This window comes from Amblyomma maculatum, chromosome 4 (assembly GCF_055883805.1).
Source record: "Amblyomma maculatum isolate TAMU_Amacu chromosome 4, ASM5588380v1, whole genome shotgun sequence".
Classification (NCBI taxonomy): Eukaryota; Metazoa; Arthropoda; class Arachnida; order Ixodida; family Ixodidae; genus Amblyomma; species Amblyomma maculatum.
The window spans coordinates 51429114-51452734 of NC_139347.1; the positions used below are offsets into that span (position 1 = coordinate 51429114).

Below are 23621 nucleotides of genomic sequence, written 5' to 3' on the forward strand. Positions count from 1 at the left end.
GCAAAGTCCCAGTCCTCCCGGGCTGGGTTGGGGTGAGGGGGGATAGCGAAAATGGAGAGGCAGGCCCACACCATGTGGTATATTTCCGAAGATACCGCCCCACATTGCGAGCAGCTGCCAGAGAAACCAGGGTCAAAATGTTTTAGGGCTTCCGGGTACAGCAATGTAATGGTACAGACTCGCCCGAGCGGCGGCAGGCGCCACTGGGGTCCTGTCTAGGGACCTCCACCTATTGTTTGTGGGGGATGGCTTCTCAGAGTCAGCTCATACGTAACCTCCTGTATTTGTATTTGTCGATAAATGTTTTCAACCACCACCAGGTAGAATGAAATGAAACCAGCCGCCGCAGCCGCTTTCGAACCCAGCCCCGTTCTCCAGCACAGTAAAACAAACACTCTGATCTGTGGAAGACGTTCGGAAACTTGTCATGCGGCTTCTCCATCTTTCCCACTTCACAGAGGAGAGACAGTCATCGGGCTTTTCCTGTCACCAAAACATTTTTAGACAGGTATGCAGATATCTGTTTCAGTATGCAAAAGATTTCCACTACGGCGTCTGATTAACGCCTTTCGCCATGCCACCCCTCACGCCGGCAGTGTTTCTAAAATGAGGACCCGCGAAGCCCACGCTCACGAAACAGAAAGGTCGAACGATAGTTGTGGCCTGGCTAGGCGCAGTTTTGCAGGGTTAAAAGCCCGGAGGTTCAAAGCCGACTATAGTTTCTCCAAGCGAAAGAAACGTCAAGGGAGTATGGAAACAGAGAGCGCACGCAAGAGAGAGGGAGGGTGCAATGCAAAGCGTCTCGGGTGTCCGAAGGGCGAGCGGCGCGGTGTGAGGATGAATCGAATCTCTTTTGTCGGCATGCATACCGGCACTGACGCGTCGCCTTTTCCCTGCGTCATCTAAGTGCACGTTTTTTAAAAGCCAGTTTGGTCTCAACAAAATCAAGATCGTCGACCTAGCTGCTACAAGAACTTCAGCAGCAGTCAGCACAACCCCTCCCCCCCCCCCCCCCCCCTTTTCTGGGCTCAAGGGGTCCTCCACCACTTCCACAGGTCCACAAGGGATTCTTCCACTCGTATGAACATTTTAACGGCGTGGTTAAAATGTTCACACGAGTGGAAGAATCTGCCTCCGCCGTAGACGGCGGTCGGGAGAAATATGGTGAACGCTTAAGCTCCGACTTCTAAGTGTGTGATGGGACAGTTTTATGGCTCCCGTTTGTCAGCTTCCCCTGCGGTGCCTCGCGGAATGAAAAGACAGTATTAACGGCGCTGTCTCGTCTCTTAGGGCAAAGCTTAGGCGCCCTCCTTATTTTACGCGATAAGGGCCTCAGTTGTTCTAACCAGGAAATCAGCGAGAAGCAAAGAAATAAAAAAGTCTCGTACACCCATGGAATCAAATTTGTTTATTCCCAAGTTGGGGTGGTAGTAGTAGTAATAGCGGTTATTTATTAAAATAATAGCACAATTAAGCTCCGTGGTGTTGTGTTTATTGTCGTTCTATGTGTTAGCGCGGTGAACCATGAATAACATACTAGGCCCAATTCTCGCCATTTTAGAAGTAAAATGATTTTCGCTTCCCCGGTATCTACTTTCTCAATTCCTGAAGCACCTGAATTGGGTCGGGGAAAATAAAGAGATAGCGAAGAGAAATAAAGACGAGAGACGAAATGAAAGAGGTGAGCGCAGGGAGAAAGTACAGGGTATACAATAAGTTAAAATATAAAACTATAATGCACTATGTTACAGGACATGGCTTCGTATATCAAAATTGCGACGCAGCGCAGCGCTGAGGCTGACCATGTTGCTTCTCATCGGCATCAGTCTGCTAATCAAGGCAATTTAGCGATATGAATTCGAACCTCGGACATATATATGTACGTACATGTCTCACATTGTATGCCGTTAATTGTGTACGTGTAGGTGCCCACCGAAAAGTGGGACAGATACTGCGCGCCTTTCCACTCCTCAAAAACCCAACTAACTAAAATCGTTTAACACGTTTCTAAACTCTGTGGCAGTCAGTCCCGCAGGCCACTGGGCTGCCAGAATAGACGGACCACCCACAACTCCGGGAATTCCCATGCACTCAATAAAGTTTTCAATCAATCAATCAATCAATCAATCAATCAATCAACCAATCAATCAATCCAACCTGCCAAGAAAGGCGAAACTAAACAATGTCAAACAGTTCGTCTTAATCGGTTGAAACGAAGTTTATTCCTGACTAATTCTCTACAGAAATGGCGTTTTCCGTGGCCTGGCACCGCTCCAACAGTCGCCACACGTGTCGGAAAAACACGCACGTCTTCACGTCCACTCTTGGGCTATAAGCGCATTTTACCTTTGAATTCGAAACCGAGCGCTCCCTTCGAATTCGTCTACTCTTCGTTCGGGCTGCGCCATCTAGCTTCTTTTTATGCTGGGCTTGGAAAAACTAGTATATTCTAGGCACTGTAGAAAAACTGTTGGGAAAGCAATCTGTCAGGCGATTTCGACATCAATGAGGGCTGGTGCGCCATCAGTTTCAAAGCCCGCGAAACGATCAGCTAACCAATAACCGAGCAGCACGAAAGACAGAACCGGATGTTTTGTTGATGCGCACGTTTCTTGGAGGGTATAGTAGTGGGTGGCACTTTAGCCAGGATGGCACGCGGGCCATTACCGGGAGCTTACTGCCGAGGGCGCTGTATACGGCTAGGCTTTAAAATCCAGATAAACTGCACGATCACGATTACGGAACATTGGGCGGCGCTGAACCCAGAAGCGATGGAGAGCTGTAAACGAGATCTGACTGTCACGGCTCTCTTTTTCAAGCTTCACCGGAGCCTGCGGGCTTGACATCAGGAAGCGCTCGGCACTAACGATCGCAGCGACCATTTTTCTCTCGCACTTAGCCGGTGTACTCCCTGGAGATCCGCAGTATATAAAAGATTCAGGACGGCCGCCCGCTTTAAGCTCGAGCCAATTACGCTGCTCGCATCCAGCGAGCATATAGGTGAGAACAACCGGGCGGATCCAGCGCCGGAGCTGCAGCTCTTGGCACGGCAAGTTTTTCAGAGACCGGCACTTTGTAGACAACGAGCACGTATACGATTGCTCCTCGCCGCTGCTCTTGATTCGCCCGCTTCCTGTTCGCTGTTTAGTGTCAGAATGTAAACAAAAACTTTTTTCAGAGGCTAGGCCGGAGTGTGTTGACGGGATCACGGAAATTTGCATCCCCTATACCTCTATCGAATAACGCTACGCATCTTTCCACAGTGGCTGAGTGGTTAAGCGCCCTTGGATGCCGAGCTTGAGGACGTGGGTTCGGTACTGCGGCCACGGCGGAAGCGTTTCGATGGATGCCAAATTCAAAATGTCTGCTATGCGATGTCAGTGCACTGGTGGTGCAATTAAACCGGAGCCCTCCCCTTCTCCACTACGGCGTCCCTCGCAGTCCATTGTGTCGCTTTTGGGCACTAAACCTCATGCAGCATATGATTGAAATTTAAATTTAAATTCCTTTATTCAGCACCGTACATGATGTCTGGAGCGTAGTGAAAAAGCCACCATGAACGCTGGCTTGAAAAATACCACACCCCTAATTGCAATGGCGGCAGCAACGGCGTTACTCCAAAAATGAACACATGCACAAGATAATCTTACAAGAGAATTAAAAAATACAATGAACAGCATTATTTGCCATAAGGTGTTCTAATAATAAAATAAATTCCATATTTTGAAGCAGAACAAAACACAATAAATGACTAGTCTGAACCTAAGTTCAGGAAGTAACTATATGAAACACTGAGAGTAGAAAGATGGCAAAAAGGGAAGAGGGTAAAGCAAAGATAAGCCCAGTAAACTGCGCGTTCCGAAGACTGTTAGATTACAAAACATCAAATCAATACAGCACTACGTGAAATGGAGGTAACAGAAATCTTGGTTCAAGGTGAACACTAAGGCAGTGAATTTTCCATGACGGAGGTAAAAGTGAATCGATGTCAATATCCAGTAAGTGTTATTTGTTTAATATATGACGTAAGTGGTGCTTTAATATCTGCTCTCCGTAATTGGATCTGCTGAGTGGAAGATACCACGGCGGAATGTATCGCAGGGGTCTGATTTCCTGTTTGGCGTTATAGTTATGTAGGTTGCTTGATGTAATTGTTTATTAGTTTGTACTCGTATAACAGGTCTATGGGAATGACTGAGTTGCTGGTATAAATGTGCACTTGGTGAGTCAAATGGCACGTTTTGATTGATGTGCATAGGTGTCTTGTGTGTGTGTGTGTGTGTGTGTGTGTGTGTGTGTGTGTGTGTGTGTGTGTGTGTGTGTGTGTGTGTGTGTGTGTGTGTGTGTGTGTGTGTGTGTGTGTGTGCGTGCGTGCGTGCGTGCGTGCGTGCGTGCGTGCGTCCGTGCGTGCGTGCGTGCGTGCGTGCGTGCGTGTGTGTGTGTGTGTGTGTGTGTGTGTGTGTGTGTGTGTGTGTGTGTGTGTGTGTGTGTGTGTGTGTGTGTGTGTGTGTGTGCGTGCGTGCGTGCGTGCGTGCGTGCGTGCGTGCGTGCGTGCGTGCGTGCGTGCGTGCGTGCGTGCGTGCGTGTCTTGTAAGATCTGAATCTTATTCAGGTTGGCCTGTGTCATTGTACCCCATATTAAGTTACAGTATGTCAGGTGGCTAGAGAAATTGAGTGGTAAAGTAGCAGTTTTAGATTTTGAGGCAAGAGGTGTCTCAATTTGCTCAATACACCGCATGCTTTAGACAATTTGATTAATCATGAATCAATAAGCATGTTCCATGTTAGATGCTCGTGAAATGTTGCTCCGAGTGTTTTTACATTAGTCACACATGGTATATAAGCGCTAGTGAGGGTCAAGCTTGGGGTAGCGTTTAGTACGGTATTCCTGGTTCTGAACACAACAGCTTTCGTCTTTTCTGAATTAATCACCAAAGAGTTACTTAGGCTCCATTCATGGAGATTTTTGAGTGTAGTATTACCAATATGCGACAATTCCTCAGCAGTAGTGCCAGTGATGAAAAGGTTAGTGTCATCTGCATATGTCGCAAATTTTATACCGGGGTTAATATTCACAATGTCGTTTATATACAGGTTAAATAGTAGCGTCCCTAAGACACGTCCTTGCGGTTCTCCTACGTGAATCGACAAAAAACTTGATTTCATTTTGTTTATCTTTACGCACTGAACACTGAATTATAAGTAGCTTGTAATTAATTTAGTGCTATACCTCGGAAACCGTAGCGTTCAAGTTTAGTGAATAATATACTGTGATTAAGCCTGTCAAGCCTTAGAGAACTCAATAAATTTTCCAAGTGTAAGTAATTTTGATTCAAAGCTGTCGAGTATTATTTCTTTCTGCTGGAGGAGCGCATCACTGGTTGATCTTCCACGGTGAAATCCGTATTGTGCTTCGCATATGATGCGATATTTATCGCAGAGTAGCATGATCGTTGAGTAAATTAGTTTTTCTATTCATTTGAAAAATACTGGGAACAATGATATAAGTCCATAATTTGAGAAATTATTCCTGTCTCTGTTTTTACATATTACCCTCACTTCAGCTACTTGCGGTGTTGCGGGGATTTTTCCGGTAGATAGGCACAGGCTAGAAATGTGCGTAAGAATGGGCACCAATACGTCCAGTACGAACTGACCTGGTCTCAGCTGCAGGCCATCAATCACCACACTGTTTGTGTTACGCAGGGAAAGAAAACATAAAAACACTTCTGCTTCAGCAGCGGGATCAAAGCAAAAACTTTGTGCGTGAGGTTTAGAGAGGTATGAATTGCATGTCCGGTTAATGTTATGAGTTGTTAGTGTAGCAAAGTAGTCGTTGAAAGAGTTCGCCAGTGTAGATCCTGACAACACCTGACCGTTCATGCTTATCTGTTGTTGTTGTTGTTGTTGTTGTTGTTGTTGTTGTTGTGGCTGTAGGAAGAAGGGAAAGAAAATGCACGGGCCTGCTACTGGCTCTGTAGCTGAGCCACCTCCGCTGCCTCGTGCAGACGGAAGAGAAAATTTATTATTTATAGGAAAACAGAGAAGAAAGAAAAGGAAGAGGGAGAGAAAGACGCGCGCCGCAACAACAGCCGTCGTCCACCACCGAAGCGGTGGCGAGTGCAATGACGGCCTACAACAGATAAAAATTCGGTGGCAGGCTAGCCCCCCTGTCCCAGCCTCATCAGTTTCGAGCTGTACGTCTTCTGATTGCGTGCGGTTCATGAGCGAGTTTAGTTGCCTCCAAGTTTTGTCTGGCCTCGAAGCAATGGCAATGGCTTTTCAGCGAAGTGGGCGAGCCTAAGTACTGGCGCAGGAAACGTATTTTAAGGCGAAATCCTTAAATCGCTCGTTTCCAGGTCGCGTCGTGAGGTACAGAAAATAAGTAAATACGAAAACATGAAAGCAATGAGAATCGTGTCTACGCCAGAACTCAAATCATTATCCTTCCGTGCCCCAGCTGAGCGCGCTAACTAATACTCCACACCGACTCCCTGAAAACGAGTCCGTAATGCACGTGTAGCGTGTAGTCGAGCGGCGTTACCACAGAGACGTCTCTGCGGGGCAGTGATTGCAATCTTCGCTGCAGAACGTTAAGACCAGCGTTGTCGCATTCACGTCACGTCGCTACTCATTAAAAGTATGGACAAGAGCGTGATTTAACGCGACAGCCTTGAAGATCACGTGCCGCTGAAAATACAGCACCTTCGCCATCGGCGTAGGCGACCATGAGCGAAAAATAGTGATGGAGATAAAGAGTTAACAAAATTCAGGGACATATCAAAAGAAGTTCGGAATGCTGCCGAGACCCTCACGGAGGTTCCTGCAACCAAACAAGAGCAATTCAGCTGAAGGACAAAAATGTGTTCATTTGTGATGGGATACGAACCCAGTATCTTCGAACTGCAAGTCGGGAAGCTGCCCATGGACCCCGAAAGCTCGTTGATTGTAGATAAAAAAAGTTCACCTGAAAGCTTACGTAGTGACCACTGCGCCACCGCGGCCGTGCCACAGTGGCGCGGTGGCGTCAGCAGTGAGGTATACAGTTTTTCGGTAACTCTCACTACTGACGTCATCTGCGGTTCCATATTTTTCCGCACTACTTTCGCTCACTATCCCAGCGATGGTTCAGTGGTTAGGATATGCAGCAAGGGTGCTTGACACCGTGTTATGAAGTGTGAAATTCGAATCTGCACATCTGTCTCGTTGCCCCGCCAGGGTGGTGCAGTGGTTAAGACGCCCGACTACTGTGCCGTGCGTTTTGATGGAGGCGAAACGAAGAGACGTCCGTGTGCTGTGCGATGTCAGCATACGTTAAAGATCCCCAGGTGGTCGAAATTACTCCGTAGCCCTTCACTACGGTTCCTCTTTCTCTCTTCCCACTTTAACTCCCACCTTTTTCCCTTCTTACGGCGCGGTCGGGTGTTCACAGAGACAAGTGTGACCGATACTGAGTTTTTCCCTTCCTTTGATCCAATTATTATTTATTACGTCTGTGCCGAACTGACGCAAACGTGAATTTAAATATAACTGATTTAATTCCATATGAAACGCGTGGTCTTCCGAACGATATAGCTCGAAACTTAACTTCTCCGTCGACCCTCAAAATACAGGAAAGTGAAAAAAAAATACGACAGCTTTAACTCTCATTCTCAGCAGACTGAAGAGTACATCACCCAGGAACTGCTACGAACACTAGCCGAACATGACAATGTGTCTTATGCTGAAAATTCAGAAACTTTCCGTCAAAATGGCAGCTGGTTTACCGGCTGCGATTCCTCTACATCGCTCGGAAGCCGCAGTGCCGGAACGGCGGGCCTAGAGGGAGAAAGGTAAGAGGGAGGGCGCTTGCAAGGTGTTTGCACTCAAAATTTGGGAGTAAACAGTTAACCGACGCAGCACGTCGGTGAAAGAAGAGTACGTAGTGCCGCTGAGCCAATCCGCGGTGCCGTACAATATATCACTGCATGGGTTCAAACGAGAGTTGCAGCACGACTCCAGTGTCAACACCGCTGCCACTCAACGAGCCGAAAAAGAAAAAAAAAAACGAAGAAAGCACGCGTCACTTTAAACGCTTTTACGAGGGAATGCATTTTAGAGGGCGTTACCCCTTTGCTATACTATTCACTTCATGCTTGGACCACGCTCGACGACGAGATAGACTGCACTTTTTTTGTATGTCAGTCGTGTTGATTAGCGTAGGAATATAGCAGCTTATAACGAGAAGCTCTGTGAGCAAATTGGTATGCAACATAGAGCCGGCGATGTAACTCGGGAAAACTGAAGTTACTACTCTGGGGAAAACTGCATTGCAACGCCATCTATAGCAATCCTATCTGGGATTGAGACAGTCGTAGCGGTGCTCCATTTTATCGACATGCATATGTCACTGTCGATGCCCTTGTCGCTGTCGCCTGATAACGTTTCGATGCCATTTTCCCGAGCTCAGCCACCGCCTGCGTGGTGTATACCTCTTTTCCTCACGACTATACACATCTATATATCGGTGGCGGGATCCGAAAGCGTGACCTATACGGCATGTCGCTTGCAGCTCTGTACCAACTCAGCTACGATGGCAGATTTCTCACAATCCTATAATCTAGTTCAATCGAGTACACAAACAATTTACGCAGGTGCAGTCCGGAGAGAGCCAAGTTGTTTAAAGGGTCGCACAAGTTGTACCGAAAGTTTGTAGGTTCGAAACGTACAGGTGGCAACGACGGATGCACCTTTCTTTTTTTTTTTGCGCATTGTGGGTAGACTAATGGGACAGAGTAAATTTCACAGATACAGTGAGACGTAAATGCAGGTGTCAAATGCGTTTCTACGTCGGATACATCGTCGATCGTTGACGAACTTGATGCGCTTCGTAACGCCATTCGAAGCCTTAAGCAATGGTATACTTTCGCAGTCTGAAGAACCGCCGTCGAATGCCTACAGGCCGCTCCTTCGCCGTCGGCCCCGCCAACATCTGGTCATTGAACTTCGAGAGCCAATTAAGAGTGCCGTCATGAAAGGGTCCGGTCCACTCTACCACTGACAATACTGCAGTATTGGCCGCGGTATGCAGTACGCGGCAGCACAGGAAAGTGTTGCGTGGAAGAGTGTGTCTGATCTGCCCACAGAGATGTTTTTGCTACGATCTCGATACCAGAAGTGGACGCAATAGTGACGCTTCAGATGCATGCAGCTCAGGGTATCACGCTTGACTCAACGATTTCAAACCCTTTTTCGAACTCACGTCTACGTTCGGGGACCTTGACATACACCTCTCTTATATGCTGCGAAGTCGTGAAGCAATTTGGCTGCGTCACCAGTGGCTTTTCGTTGCGATCATAAGTCAATAAACCTATATTCCAATATTTTGTGTACAGGTGTAGACGGAGGACAAAAGTTATTAAAGCGAAGCTGACGGAGTCCCCGAGCTTTCGTACATGACTGAAGGTATATACAGAGTTGGGAGCAACTATCTGGCATTAGCGCAGCTAGACGACTTCAATTAAGCAGGCTACAACTGTTATTTAAAGAGAAATGCACTTGCTAAAGAGAAAGAAGAAAAATTTAAATGCATGGACTTTTTCCATATAAATTTAAGCCAAGAGGCAAAAAGCCATTCCATAAATTATACAACGAAACCGATAAGAAAGAACATGTTGCATGTTCTGTGACCTAGAATGTCACGATCTGAAGTGCAACCCTTTCATTAACAGGAAAAATGTGTTGCACATTTGCGCCCTTTGTTGAGCCTTATTATTAAAAGCTTTCAACTAGCCCAACTTTCCATTCTGCTGAAGCTAAAATGGCCGACTGTCGGTGTGGCTGCGTTGCGATACCTACGACTGCTAATTCTTCAATAGCTGATTAAGTCACTCTGTGCACGCGTTCCAGACATCTCTATTATAGCTCGCGCATCGGAGTTTTCACTTATGTCATTACGAGTGGCCTTGGGCTACAAACCTGGCCTTACAGTGCGCGCACGGAGGCATGGCTCGTTTCTACCTTAGTATGGCTCTAAAAGCGGTATTGCGCCCGCTAAGCACCTGTGAAATCATAAACATACAACAAAACGCAGCGTTCGAGCGCTGAAGACAAGTGTCTCGACAACTGTACGACCGCCTGGGAAAAGCATGCGCTGGGTGTGGCTATACGCAGTGCCCATTGCCTGCAGATGACAGCAATTGGTGGCGGCATCGCGCGTCGCCCTTGGAAACCATGCGTGGACAACACATGACTTGTGCGACTTGTGCAGATCGACGGCGGCCCGCGTGGCGCTAGCCTCCGGCGACCAGCGGAGCGTGCTGCTGGAGCGGCTCGAGCCCGAGGCAGAGTACCTGGTGCGTGTGTTCGCCTCGCCGGGCGCCGCCACGCGGGCCAACCACACGGACGCCCCCGTCGGCCTGGTGCGCTTCGTTGCGCCCGGAAGCGCCGCCGGTCAGTATGCCTCCATCGCTGCTTATATCGAGACAGGAGCTTGCAATTGATAAGTGTCCGCCCCAGCGAACATGCAGCGAAAGCGAGTGTAACCGAGTTCCAAGTCATTGGTATGCCCCGTAGAAGCTGTTACAAATCAAACGAAGGGCGAATGCATTTAAAGCAGAATAGTATATGAGCGCAAACATTGAAGAAAAAAAAAGAATACCGGAGTTCAACGCTGCTGAACCGAATGCAGAGCGATAGCTCTGTTGACCTAAGGCACAACACCGGTTTCCGTGTTTGCTTTATCAATTTCACGCTGCAGTGATTACGAACACAGGTGTGTGAAACTGCCGCGGTTTTTGTGTTTATTAGTAAAATTGTGAACTGGTGTAGAGGAAAAGAAAGGCGCATGTATCTGTCGCACTTGTGGGTGGATACCTGACCGCGCCATAAGGATAGGGAAGAAGGAGAGAGTGAAATAGAGAACTGTCATAGTGTAGGGCTCGCGAATAATTTCGACCGCCTGGGAATATTTACATGGTCAGACTCAAGCAGTGACGACTGAAGCGCGCCGCCGCCGCCTGAATGCGGCCGTGATCTTTAACAAGCGAAGCGGAGAGGTGTCCGTGTGATGTGCTATGTCAGTGTACGTAAAGATTCCTTGGTGGTCGAAATTATTCCGGAGCCCTCCACTACGGCACCTATTTCCCTCTTTTGAATGCCACCTCCCTCCCTTCTCTTAACATGACCACATTTCACTTCAATAACTTTATCAGTACCAGGGCTGAAGATATGAATTCTGAGCAGTTGTGAGCACTCGCGATTGTGGCCATTCAGCAAGGGTAAATGTCGTTTTCAGCAACCTCAATGGGGCGGTCACGGCACTTGATGGCTGCAGACGCGGAAGACAAACAGTCCCAACCGAGAAACAGTTAAGCACAGCAAGTGCGATGTGATCGCCGCAACCGTCTATTGTGATCCGAGCGCTGCATTGCTCTGAAGGGGATATGGGTGCTTCATTTGCGGCGTGTAAACGAGGACCAGGGTAAAGTGTACGAATATTTTTATGCGAGAACATACATCTGATCGTGTGATGGAAATATATACGCCGGTGTCAATTAAGGCTTCGACGAATATCCCTTCAACTTCTACTACTGACAGCATGTTAGACAGAGGTGTGGGAGGCATGATGCGCGGGCGGTGCAGCTTTACCTCCGGAAACTGTACGCAAGGTGAAAGCCTTTAATGGTTCATGGCTCGCCAGCGGGTCCGTCTATGCGTGCGTCCGCGAGAAGTATCCGCGAGATTCCGCAGGATACCGTGAGACTGTGACGTCATCACTCGGCTCACTTGTAATGGAGCTTTACGCTATCTGTGATCTGATGGAGGCTATAAATACCATACCGTCTATAAGAGAAGCTCACATTTGCATCGGCTCTCTGCGTTTGATAAACAACTCGAGAGATACAAAACCGCTAAGCAATACTCAGGAGATACATGCTCTAACAAGAAAATAAAGAAACGCATTTAGATACATTAGATACAAGAATATGCTTAGAACTTTGATTATAAAAAAAAGACTCCTTTATACACCAAGCCCCTAAGACGAGTGTCTCGCCCACAAGCCTCCCCTTTTGATCCCCGCTCCACTCTCCCCATGCATCTTAGCATGTTCATTAAAGAAAAATGGGGCTACTAAACTGCGATGAGGCGAAAGCCTTTGTTAGAAACCCCTCGATTCTTGCTTTACTGCGTCTGACACTTACAGCAGTGTGACACTTATCGCGGATGGACGGACACTCATGAGCCTATTAAGGCCTTCGCCCTAAATGTGTGCCGGCTAAGTAACACAGGGGGTAAATGCCCCGATTCCCACATGTACTTACTCCCTCCCTCATAACCTATTGGGAATGAAGGTATCCCTTACAAGGATTAAGGCTGGGACGGCCCTTACCCTGTCTGTGACGTCCCGATGGGGCTATTTAGGATGCAATGCCAAGTACATGCCCTAAGTGTCCGAGACCAGACGTCGAGGTTTTCGGCACGTTTTATGTACGTGCCGAGGGATGCGGAAATCCAAAACAAGACGACTACAAGAGGTTGGACTGTCACCTACTAGGGAGGAAGGCCTGCACATTTGCCTAATGAACCACGTTAAGAGCCGGAGCTTGCTTCGGTTTCTGGAAGACAATAGCCTACACGGCTTACTTAAGTTAAGACAGACCCATTCTATGCCCCATGGCAAGCCTTTAAATAAAAAAAAACATAAAGAAAATAATCGAACGCGTTTTTGATCAGTATGGTTGCGAATATCCGAAAATTTTGAATATTTGAATGCCCCACAGTTCGGTTACTCGAGTGAATCAATCGGTATTCGCTCAGAATTATTCGAAACGAATCTAATACGTTCTCAACTTTCTTTCGTTCAGTACTTCTCGAATAATTAGTGCGAGGTGTGAATAAGATCACCCGTATTTCTTTTTCCGACGACTGTCCTAAAACCGGACCCACAGAGACGCCACGCCACGTACCATCCAGCCGATATCAGTGTACGCCGAATGAAGGATGCAGTGCCATGGCATGGTCCGTTTCTTTGACGACGTTCATATATTATCATACGTGATCTCCTTGGCGTGGTATAGAGCTCAGGCGACTTCAGCAAACCCTTTCTTGATGCCAGCTTTTGTCAACCACTTAATGTCCTGAAGTGTGGCTCTTGTTTATTCTCTTTCATTGTGACTAGTAAAGGGCAATTTATTCTGTGTACGACTCGCTGTTAATAGAGTTAACATACTAATTTCTTGTTGCAACATTTTAGTTGCGCCTTTCAACAGCTATTGCTTTAAACGTAAACGTTATAGCAATAGAGAGTTTTAGCGGATCACGCCACCGCGCGTTCCACTGCGCATGCCCAGACCCTCTTTGACGCCGATAGATGGGGCCACATACTGGATGTCGGCACACAGACCTGCCGCGTCGGGACCAAACAGCTTGAGCGCCCCGCCCCGCCCACGTGCGGTAGAGAGTCACGGTAGCGAATCGCGGATCACGGTAAGCTAAATCTCTCTAATGTCTCACATCGTTGGCTCCGGCGCTTTAATGTTTCGCAGAATCGACTGCTTAATTTGTATACACACATTCGCGCAGGTTGTAAAGATTAGTATAAATATTCGATTCGTAATCGATTATGTTTTGTCAGTATTCGTTCGTATTCGATTCGGTTCGGGAAAAAAACGGCTTTCGTCTTTCTCAACCAGCTTCCGTCGCATTTTCGCGTATACTGAGAGTTCCCCTTCCCTCCTGCATCTCACTCCCATCCGCTTTCCTTTACCCTTGGGTGGCCGACCCATGCGTCTCGAGAATCGAGCGGCCATGCAAGCGCGCAGATGGCCTTTTCCCATTATCGCTGTATCGATAAATGGGGCGCCGACGTATTTGCCGTGTTAATGCATAGAGCATGCTTCCATATTAGGCGCACAATTTCATCACTGCATTTTGGTGGCAATGAAGGCATCTTCTGCAGTAGGTAAGGTGTCTGGTAATGATGTCGCGTTTTCCCTAGCAGAACAACTGACGCACGTTTACGCCCGATATATTTGCTCGCGCATTCACTTCGCTGGCTCACCGAGAAACGGGTCATGTGATGCGTAGCGCCCTTGTGTTCTCTCTCAAGTCCCTTTCTCATTTGTCTTTGCACTGTGTGGGCCTTATAGAGATTAGAATAGGAAACGTGTACACATGAAAGCTTTAGTTCAATGAAAGCGCATGGGCATGCCGTATAATAACTGCACGTTTCTGAGGGCTGCCGTGACTTATTACCATTGCGCTGTCAGTGGCGTTCTTTTTCACCTTTTGTTGGAGTGTTTGCAAACTGTGACGCGGTGCTTAGTCGGACAGCCTCTGTTTTTGTGCTCGACATCTGCCTGTCGAAGCTGTACCTTTTCTTATGAGCGTGAGATTTGTAATTCAGATATTTGGTGATGGAGGTTCTCAGTACTCGCTTTCGACATTCCTTAAATGTATGCAGTCGTATAAAGTAAGCCGCTTTTAGTACATGATCTGCCTCCAGCATGTGTGGCCATCGCCAAACACGCACACGCACATAATACATACATACATACATACATACATACATACATACATACATACATACATACATACATACATACATACATACATACATACATACATACATACATACATACATACATACATACATACATACATACATACATACATACATACATACATACATACATACATACATACATACATACATACATACATACATACAACGGGATTCGATCCTAAAGACGCGGGATCGAATCCCGGCCTCGGCGGCAGCTTTTCGATGGAGGCAAAAAGCAAGGCGCCCGTGTGCTGTGCGATGTCAGTGCACGTTAAAGAACCCCAGGTGGTCGAAATTTCCGGAGTCCTCCACTACGGCGTCTCTCATAGCCTGAGTTGCTTTGGGACGTTAAATCCCAGAAACCAACCAACCAACATACATACATACATACATTGGTAAGACGCCCGACTACTGTGCCGGAGTACCCGGGTTCGAACCCGACCTCGGTGGCTGCGTTTCAATGGAGGCGAAACGGAGTGGCGTCCGTGTGCTGTGCGATGCCAGTGCACGTTAAAGAACCCCAGGTGGTCGAAATTTCCGGAGTCCTCCACTACGGCGTCTCTCATAGCCTTAGTCGCTTTGGGACGTTAAACCCCACAAACCAACCAACCAACCAACCATACATACATACATACATACATACATACATACATACATACATACATACATACATACATACATACCCGCCGGGGTGGCGCAGTGGTTACGGCACTCGACTACTGTTCCCAAGGACGCGGGATCGAATTCCGGCCTCGGCGGCCGCTTTTCGGTGGAGGCGAAAAGCAAGGCGCCCGTGTGCTGTGCGATGTCAGTACACGTTAAAGAACCCCAGGTGGTCGAAATTTCCGGAGTCCTCCACTACGGCGTCTCTCATAGCTTAAGTCGCTTTGAGACGTCAAACCCCACAAACCAACCGACCAACATACATACATACATACATACATACATACATACATACATACATACATACATACATACATACATACATACATACATACATACATACATACATGCACACATACATACATACATACATACATACATACATACATACATACATACATACATACATACATACATACATACATACATACATACATACATACGTACATACATACATACATACATACATACATACATGCACACATACACGCACACATACGCACACACATACACGCACAGATACGTACATACATACATACATACATACATACATACATACATACATACATACATACATACATACATACATACATACACGCACACATACGTACACATACATACATACATGCACACATACATACATACATACATACATACATACATACATACATACATACATACATACATACATACATACATACATACATACATACATACATACATACATACATACATACATACATACATACATACATACATACATACATACATGCGTACATACATACATACATACATACATACATACATACATACATACATGCGTACATACATACATACATACATACATGCGTACATACATACATACATACATACATACATACATACATACATACATACATACATACATACATACATACATACATACATACATACATACATACATACATACATACATACATACATACATACATACATACATACATACATACATACATACAAACAAGAGAAGTAGGACACGATGCGGGCGCTAACTCTTATCTAGGTCATGTGCTCTTCAGTAGACCAGCAAAATATCCTGAATAAAACATTCCCAGTATGAACTCTCTTAAGCAAAGCCCATCACGCAAACCGTTGAAAGGAAAGCTGTGAAGGAAAGCGGGTCCTGGCCGTCCTGGTTATGGAAGCTGGTAGAGAGACTTCCCCGGAAAGGGGGCGGTCTCGGGTTCGATCCCCGTACCAGGGCAAATTTTTCTATGACTGCGACGTCTCCGAGAAAGCTGTGTAGCTTTCTTTTTTTTTTTTTTTTTTGTAGCCGTATAGATGCGCTTGGGTGGACGTCAATGAGTAATTACTTCCTTATTACAAATGTACTCCACATTTTGGGATTCCGCTAAATATTAGACCAAATCGTTCAACAAGCATCCATCCAGTAATAAATATCCCCCAGTCATACTACTGACTTACTCACTTGCAGTCTTTTTATATGGTAAGCTTCAAACACCGCTAGTGCATCTGTCCCTGAAGCTTCTACACAGAATCTATCTCGTGCCACAGGGGTTCACGCCGTTTGCAGTGTCGCAATACTCTGATAAATGCCTCCCTGCGTCCAAGAGCGAATGTTCACCCTGCACGGCCATTAATGCAACACCACGTCCGGCCTACGCGGCCCTTCCCGCAGGTCATAAGAATTGCATAAACGACCCAGCACAGCAATGCACGAACTCGAACCGTTTTACATGTTTGTTTTTTTCTTGTCTTCGTTCTTTCTTCCATCGCACGTGATTCGCTGGCTAAATTGAACGGCTACTTTCAGTCCGGTTTCCCTGCGCTCTATTCACGCCAGTTGCTGAAGCCATGGTTTAAAACCAAAATAGGCACGTTTGAGAAGCAATGTGAGATGAAAAAAGCTGCTGTTAAACCCTTAAGTGGTGCAGTACGCAAATCAGATCGCCCATTATGTAAACAAAGTGTGTAACGGACACGGTGTTCTTGTCTTGCTCCTTGCTCCTCAATATCTCGACCAACTTAGCTCGCGCATCACATACGGCAGAAGAAGGAGTGAATACGAGAAAGAAAAAACAGGCCAGACGGTTCGTCGATTGAGGCAGTGGGGTAATTTATGCAATTCATACAGCCTGCAGGAACGCGTAGGAAACCCAAGACAGGTCGTTGCACTAATGACTGCGCAATGGAACATTCGCTCGTGGTTAAACGATGAAGGAGAGAAACATTTATCTGAGCACTGCATCCAATACGAAAGGTGTTAGCCACTGTGGCACGAGACAAAGGTTGTGGCCAGGAGCCCTGACACAGAGACACCAGAAGTCTTGCAAGTTTACGTATAAAACAAGAAGTGCAGCGTATTGGCGATAGATCTGTGGAACTCTTTAAGGCTGAACTAATGCTTCTTGAAAGACTAGCGTGAATGGGCGTTGTATGTTGAAATTTTCGAATGCGCTGCAGTGCATTCTGAAACTATGGACCGTCAAGTACGTGCGCAAGTTCAGGTTTAGGAAAATGAAGAGCTCGCCTACAAATGGGAAACTCGTGCACACTCCGCAGTTTCCTTATGAAAGTGTGTCGTCACGCCCTTTGGCTCAAATGAGGACAAGCGTTGCCCAGGTGACCTTGGCGAAGTCCATCCCTCTCATATGCTGACTGATGACAATGCAGCAGGCAATGGCAGCAGCGGCAGCGGCGGCGGCGCGGTGGCGACGGGTGGCCGTGGAGTGCCCGCGGTGGCGACTGCGACACGGCCCGTGGTACGCGACGAAGAGATCGTGATCGTGGTGCTGGTGCTCAGCGTATGGCTGGCCGTCATCCTGCTGTTCTTCAACAAGTGGGGCAAGATCCGCATGTTGGAGCCCTACCAGCCACAGTACCAGGAACAAGAGCCGCCCTCGCCGCCCGTGCTGCAGGTATGAATGCGCTGCTGCTGGTGAGGCCCATGCTCTCGGGTCATCACTGCGGAATTCCTAGCAGGCTGGTGGGTTGTAGCATGAGACAGTGACAATGCGGTGTCAAGTCAAACCATACTGCACCTGCCCTTCGTAACCAAACGAGAGAGTTAGCTTCACGGCCATTAGGTACTCGCTCTGTTGCGAAATGTCCGCGTTGATGCGCTGGTCACTCATGAAATCATTCTGAAAGATGTTAAAAATACTTTAATCCGACTGGCCGAACACGTCGCCCGGGTCTACATAGGCTGCCTGGGTCCAAGGACTGCAGGCCGCCCTCTAGGAGGATAGCTTGACCCTGTATATATGAAGATTAAAGTTTTACCACCACCACCATTTTCAAAACCGGCGTTAAACATCATCAAACCATAGAGTTTCTTACTCTTACCAAGCTGGGGGCGCTGCACTTTAGCCACCATGGGCGCGCTAAGCATCATGGGCCGGTGTGCCGATTGGTGCGGGACAGTCGGATTTTTTCGGGAACACAGAGATGCGTTACTAAGCTGTCTCATCACGACCATCACCATCATCTCGAGACGCGGACTTAGACCGCAGAAGCCATAGTAACGAAGGCGCAACAGCAAATGACGACAATAAAAGGTTTCTGTTTTCCTAAATGCCGCTAAAAGACTTTCTAAAGAGATAAAGCAACCATATATATTTTAAAACATTTTTTAATTGTGTCTATTAGGTGCAAAATATTATTTTCCGTACTGCTCAATATTTAGCCGATAGGAAAGAGAGCCGTCGCTTATTTTGGACAAATTTTACACTTAAATGCTGTTTCGCTCGCTTTTTGTCAGTCGTAGTCAGGATATTGAATTTTGGGAGAATTTTTATTGTAGAACAACATTTATTTGTGCGTTATTTTTGGCAAAAAGTTATAGTTCTTCATCCGCTAGCTCTCCGCATCATGATGCTTATATATATATAGCCCATAGTAGCTGAACTAGCCGTCAGGAAGCTCCATGCAAACCCCCATACATGACGGCACAGCTTTCCCTCTAGGTAAGAGTAAGAAACTATACGCTTCAAAGAGAACACGTTTTAAATGCTCTTATGATTATCAGCGAGTCGCTCCGCCATTCACAGCCACCCCACTCAGTGACTGCCGACTAAACAAATGAAAGCTAGAGTGATTATTCTTGCATGCGCACGCAGCGAATGGGATGCTAGCATGTCGCGAGACTTACGCTGGTGACCACTGTCCAGGTAGCGGTGGTGGTAGGGGTTTATTTAAATAATAATCAAAAAGGAAGTAAAAGAGTGCTGCCGGCAGCGGCAACTGCTACCTAATACCTAAAGCATCGAAGCTACGGTTGGCGGGTAAGAAAAGGGATAGTGAGAAGATAGCAAGATGGCGCGGCATTTGTGCGCAGGTGAAGAGTGCGGTGCTGGAGCGTGAGCTGCGCCGCCTATCGTCCCACGCCAACGGAGGAGGCGCGGCAGCGCTGCATCGGCTTCAGCGGCTGCGCCATAACTCGGTCTTCGTGGGCAGCCAGATCCTGGTGCCGCTCTCCAGGCGCGTCAAGAGCGCCGAGGACATCAAGTCCATGGTGCTGCAGATCGAGCACCAGGCCAGCACCCAGTCCACGGCGCTGTGAACGAGGGCCGCCGCCAACTGGCCGTGTGTCTCGCCATCCACAGGACGCTCCTTCAGTGTGGGCTTGCGCAGCAAGCTTTGCCCTCATTGCTGTCATCGGCTGAGGAAAGTGACCAATTGCGTGCTCTGCAGCAAACGCGGGTCCACGCAGCGTCACGTTGCTGTTGCTTCCTCGAACTTCAGTGGCGCTTGACTGATTCGGCGAGGAACCGAAAAAGGAGCCACGTGACTGTTATTCACCTCGCGCAAAACGCACTGTATAGGTTGCCACCTCTGTAAATGCCGACATGAAGAATCACGGGGCCAACGATCGTCAGCTGCAGTCGCAGCTGGGAAGCCGCTGGGAAGAGGTCCCCGGGGAGTGGACGAACCCCCCCCCCCCCCCCTCTCCGGGGTTGTGCGTATCATCGTCAGCCGATCTGTGAAATCTCAAAGGCGACGCCGTGATACGGGGGCTAGATAAGTGGGTGTGACAACCGCAGGGGTGGGAAGCGTAGTTTTAACTACTTCTCCCCTTCATGACAACAAAAGGGGCGCTGTGGTCAAACAGCCCTATGGCACAGTTGCGCTCGTCGTCCGCTAGTAGTGTCACTCAGCTTGGCCTGCAATTACGACCAAGACATGGCCTTCAGTATAGATGTAAACAAACATGACTTATCTAATTACATTCTCATTTCAGTCCTCTGACGGTCGGAAGTCTGAATTTATACGTCATCCTGCAGCGTTTGGTTTGCCGGTACAAGCAGATGAAAATTAAATGTTCACGCACTTCGTGATGGAAGAGAGTTATCGGTTAACTGTGCTTTCAGGGTTAGAAAGAGCTAACACCATGAGCAGCTAGGAACATAACTCGCAAATACATTGAACCAGGATCAAATGGTTGCGCTTAAACCGTAGCCTTGCCTCACTTAAATTTATTCAAAGAAGCAAGAATAAAGCATTTTGTGGTTGTTGTTGTTGTCACGAAGACTAATGAACCAAGGAACAATCCAGTTTTGTGGAGTGTTAGATACAGTCAGGAAGAGTCGAACTCTCCATCTTACAATAAGGGAGTTGCTTGCAAAAAAAAAAAAAAAAAGAAGAGAGTATCTATCAGTCGGCAAATAAAAGATTTCTTTTTGTGGACTTGTTGAAAACAAAATGATAGTTGCAGTAACAATATGGATCCCTTATAAGGTGATGGTGGACATCGTAACGGGCATCTACATCAACGGGATGAACAGCTAGTTGAGGTGTTTTTGAGTATACAACAACAGTCAAAAAACAAACTATTAATTTGCTGTGCCAAGAGCATAAATTTACGCCTGCTAGTTTTCGCCAGTTTATGACTAGTTTTCGCCATTTCCTCCGTTGTTGCGATTGCTGGCCATACCGTTCAGAGCTCTGATACCGTTTACGTATTGGCAGACAGTATAAATAAGCACCGTTCTCTCTCTCTCTCTCTCTCTCTCTCTCTGCTCAATCAACAAAAGTGTAATTATTTGTGTTTATTTAAATGGACACTCGCAGTGTAAAATATCATCATCAGCAGCAGCAGCAGCAGCCTGACTATACTCACTGCAGCGCGAAGGCCTCTCCCATATTTCTCCAATTATCCCGGTTCTGTGCTAGCTGCATCCACTTGACCCCTGCGAACTTCTTAACCTCATCCGCCCACCTAACTTTCTGCCGACCCCTGCTACGCTTTCCTTCCCTTGGAATCCAGTTTGTTACCCTAAGCGACCATCGGTTATCCTCTCTTCGCACTACATGTCCTGCCCATGCCCATTTCTTCTTCTTGATTTCCACTAGAAGAATTTCCACTGGTGTTAGAACAGCCCCAATAACAAACGACACGTGCCATAGCAACAGGGTTCAGACCACAGCGCCGAATTCGATGTCATGAAGAGGAGAAGCTGGGAACTACTCGGGCTGGCACAGCTACCCATCCAGCCGTGGTAGCCATATCGTGTTGTATGACATAGCGGTTTATTGCACCATCTGCTGGTGAAGCTCACGCTTCGAGGAAGTCCTCTTCTGTTCGTGCTCTGTCGCCAGACTGCGAAAGAGTTCTTCGGCTATGACACCAAACGATGCGGGGCGTCTTGAGACCTTCCAGCGCCGTCCCCGCAGAATATTAAGCAGGCATGTGGCTCTAGGCTGGCCCCTGATGAAGAGAAATCGCTCCCTGATGGCACGAAACATGCTATCGTGTCAGCGTTTTTTTTTTTTTTTTTTTTGCGGTTCACGATAGTCGAGATGGCAAGGTGCGCGGCTGTAGCCGTACTTTATTGCAGAGAAATGCTTTTGCAGTCTAATAGGATCACCTTCGACAAACCGCGCGACATGCTCTCAGGCATTTGGTCTGAAGCAGACAGCGCGCAGTGGCCGCAGTTGCAGCGTAGTGTCCATCTCGACCTGTCTGTCCCGCGAGTGCAATAGCTACAACGTTGTTTTTGTATATGAAATAACCTCACCATCTCCATATTTAATGTTGCGATTATTCGAAAAGGCATGGGCAGTATCACTCCCGTTAAACAGCTGGATGGTTCCGTGTGAAACCCCAACAGCGCAAGCCTGCTTCCCAACTTCCCAACGTTTAGCTACACAAAATGACTGTGAAATTTCAAACAAGAGGATTTCAAGACAGACATCTTTACAGCATTTTTTTAGCTACCATGTACTAGCTAAAACAAAACATTTCATCGTCGTACTAAAAAATCTTCGGCATATATTTTTTGATAGCACAATGAATAAAAACGACAGTTTCGAGCATCGATGCTTACGTACAGTCTTTGTGCAAGGGAAATGTACAGCTCAACGAGACTTCTTGTTATCTGCGATTTTGCGACTGCTGAATATGCCCAACGAGCTCTGTTCCACGGCTTAAAAGCAAACAGCTTGGGCCGTAAATGTTTGACAAAGGCTGTACCTACAAATGTAGTCACTGCCCGTTTACGGTAGTGCATGCGAAGCTGCCAGTGAAAAGGCCAAATTCGGGTTAATCCCTTCCGGAGATATGGCCCAAAGCAGTAATGAGGAGCGTGTGTCGAAGGAAATAGTGACTGCATAGTTTTCTGGTTCTTTTCAAATACAAGTGTTCTGCTCAATATTTCAGTTTTTCGACAGTACGCGCACTCCAGAGCTCGAGCAGAGCCTTTCCACCGGTCGCGACGCCGGTATGTGTGGGGGCAAGACAGGCGCATACTTTCGCCATTAGGCGTCGCTGCGTGTCCTCCGGGGATATTGCTCCGTGATCGCATAACAAAGATTTAGCATAGCGTATATACCATCCTGTCGTCACCGCGGCTTACACCTGTCCATTCGCATGCTCAGACGGCGCCGACAGGCCAGGTGTAGGCCCTTGATGTCATCTACACATGCACCTTAGAGGCAGGCGGCCACAGTGACTGCAGTGCGGCATGCGCTATGCTAAAAATCTCTGTATTACAAACCAGGCCGTTTTCTATAGAGTGCTGCTGTCGAGCGACCGCCTGCCAAACGCGCAAACTGGGCGGCCGTTCCGCTTACAGCATGTCGCACGAAGGGATTCCCAGGTCATATGGGTGCCGTGCACGTATACCGCGAGATGACGACAGTAAAGCGTTGCTCCCTTCAATTAACAACCTGTCGCGAGTTAATTAGTATTACTCTTACTGCATCAAAGGCACTTCTCCGTCTTGTGCAACGTTCTTTTCTCTCTCTCTCTCTCTCTCTCTCTCTCTCTCTCTCTCTCTCTCTCTCTCTCTCTCTCTCTCTCTCTCTCTCTCTCTCTCCCTCTCTCTCTCTCTCTCTCTCTCTCTCTTCGCTTACGATGTACGAGGACCTCACAGTCGCGTTATCGCCGACTACTGAGTCCCGCGTCGCCGACGAG

The 23621-nt window shown here is 47.3% G+C and overlaps 1 protein-coding gene across 1 annotated transcript in view; it reads left to right on the top strand.

Moving 5' to 3' along the window:
- Window positions 1–20071, top strand: part of LOC146190986 (uncharacterized) — a 32773-nt gene extending 12702 nt beyond the window's left edge. The window contains exons 3-7 of the mRNA XM_084600263.1: window positions 10250–10469; window positions 16418–16441; window positions 16820–16826; window positions 17882–18126; window positions 19545–20071. Of these exons, the coding sequence (XP_084456389.1) occupies window positions 10250–10469; window positions 16418–16441; window positions 16820–16826; window positions 17882–18126; window positions 19545–19769 (721 nt within the window). The 3' untranslated portion in view covers window positions 19770–20071. The remainder of the gene's footprint in view (window positions 1–10249; window positions 10470–16417; window positions 16442–16819; window positions 16827–17881; window positions 18127–19544) is intronic.
- Window positions 20072–23621: the final 3550 nt, after the last annotated feature.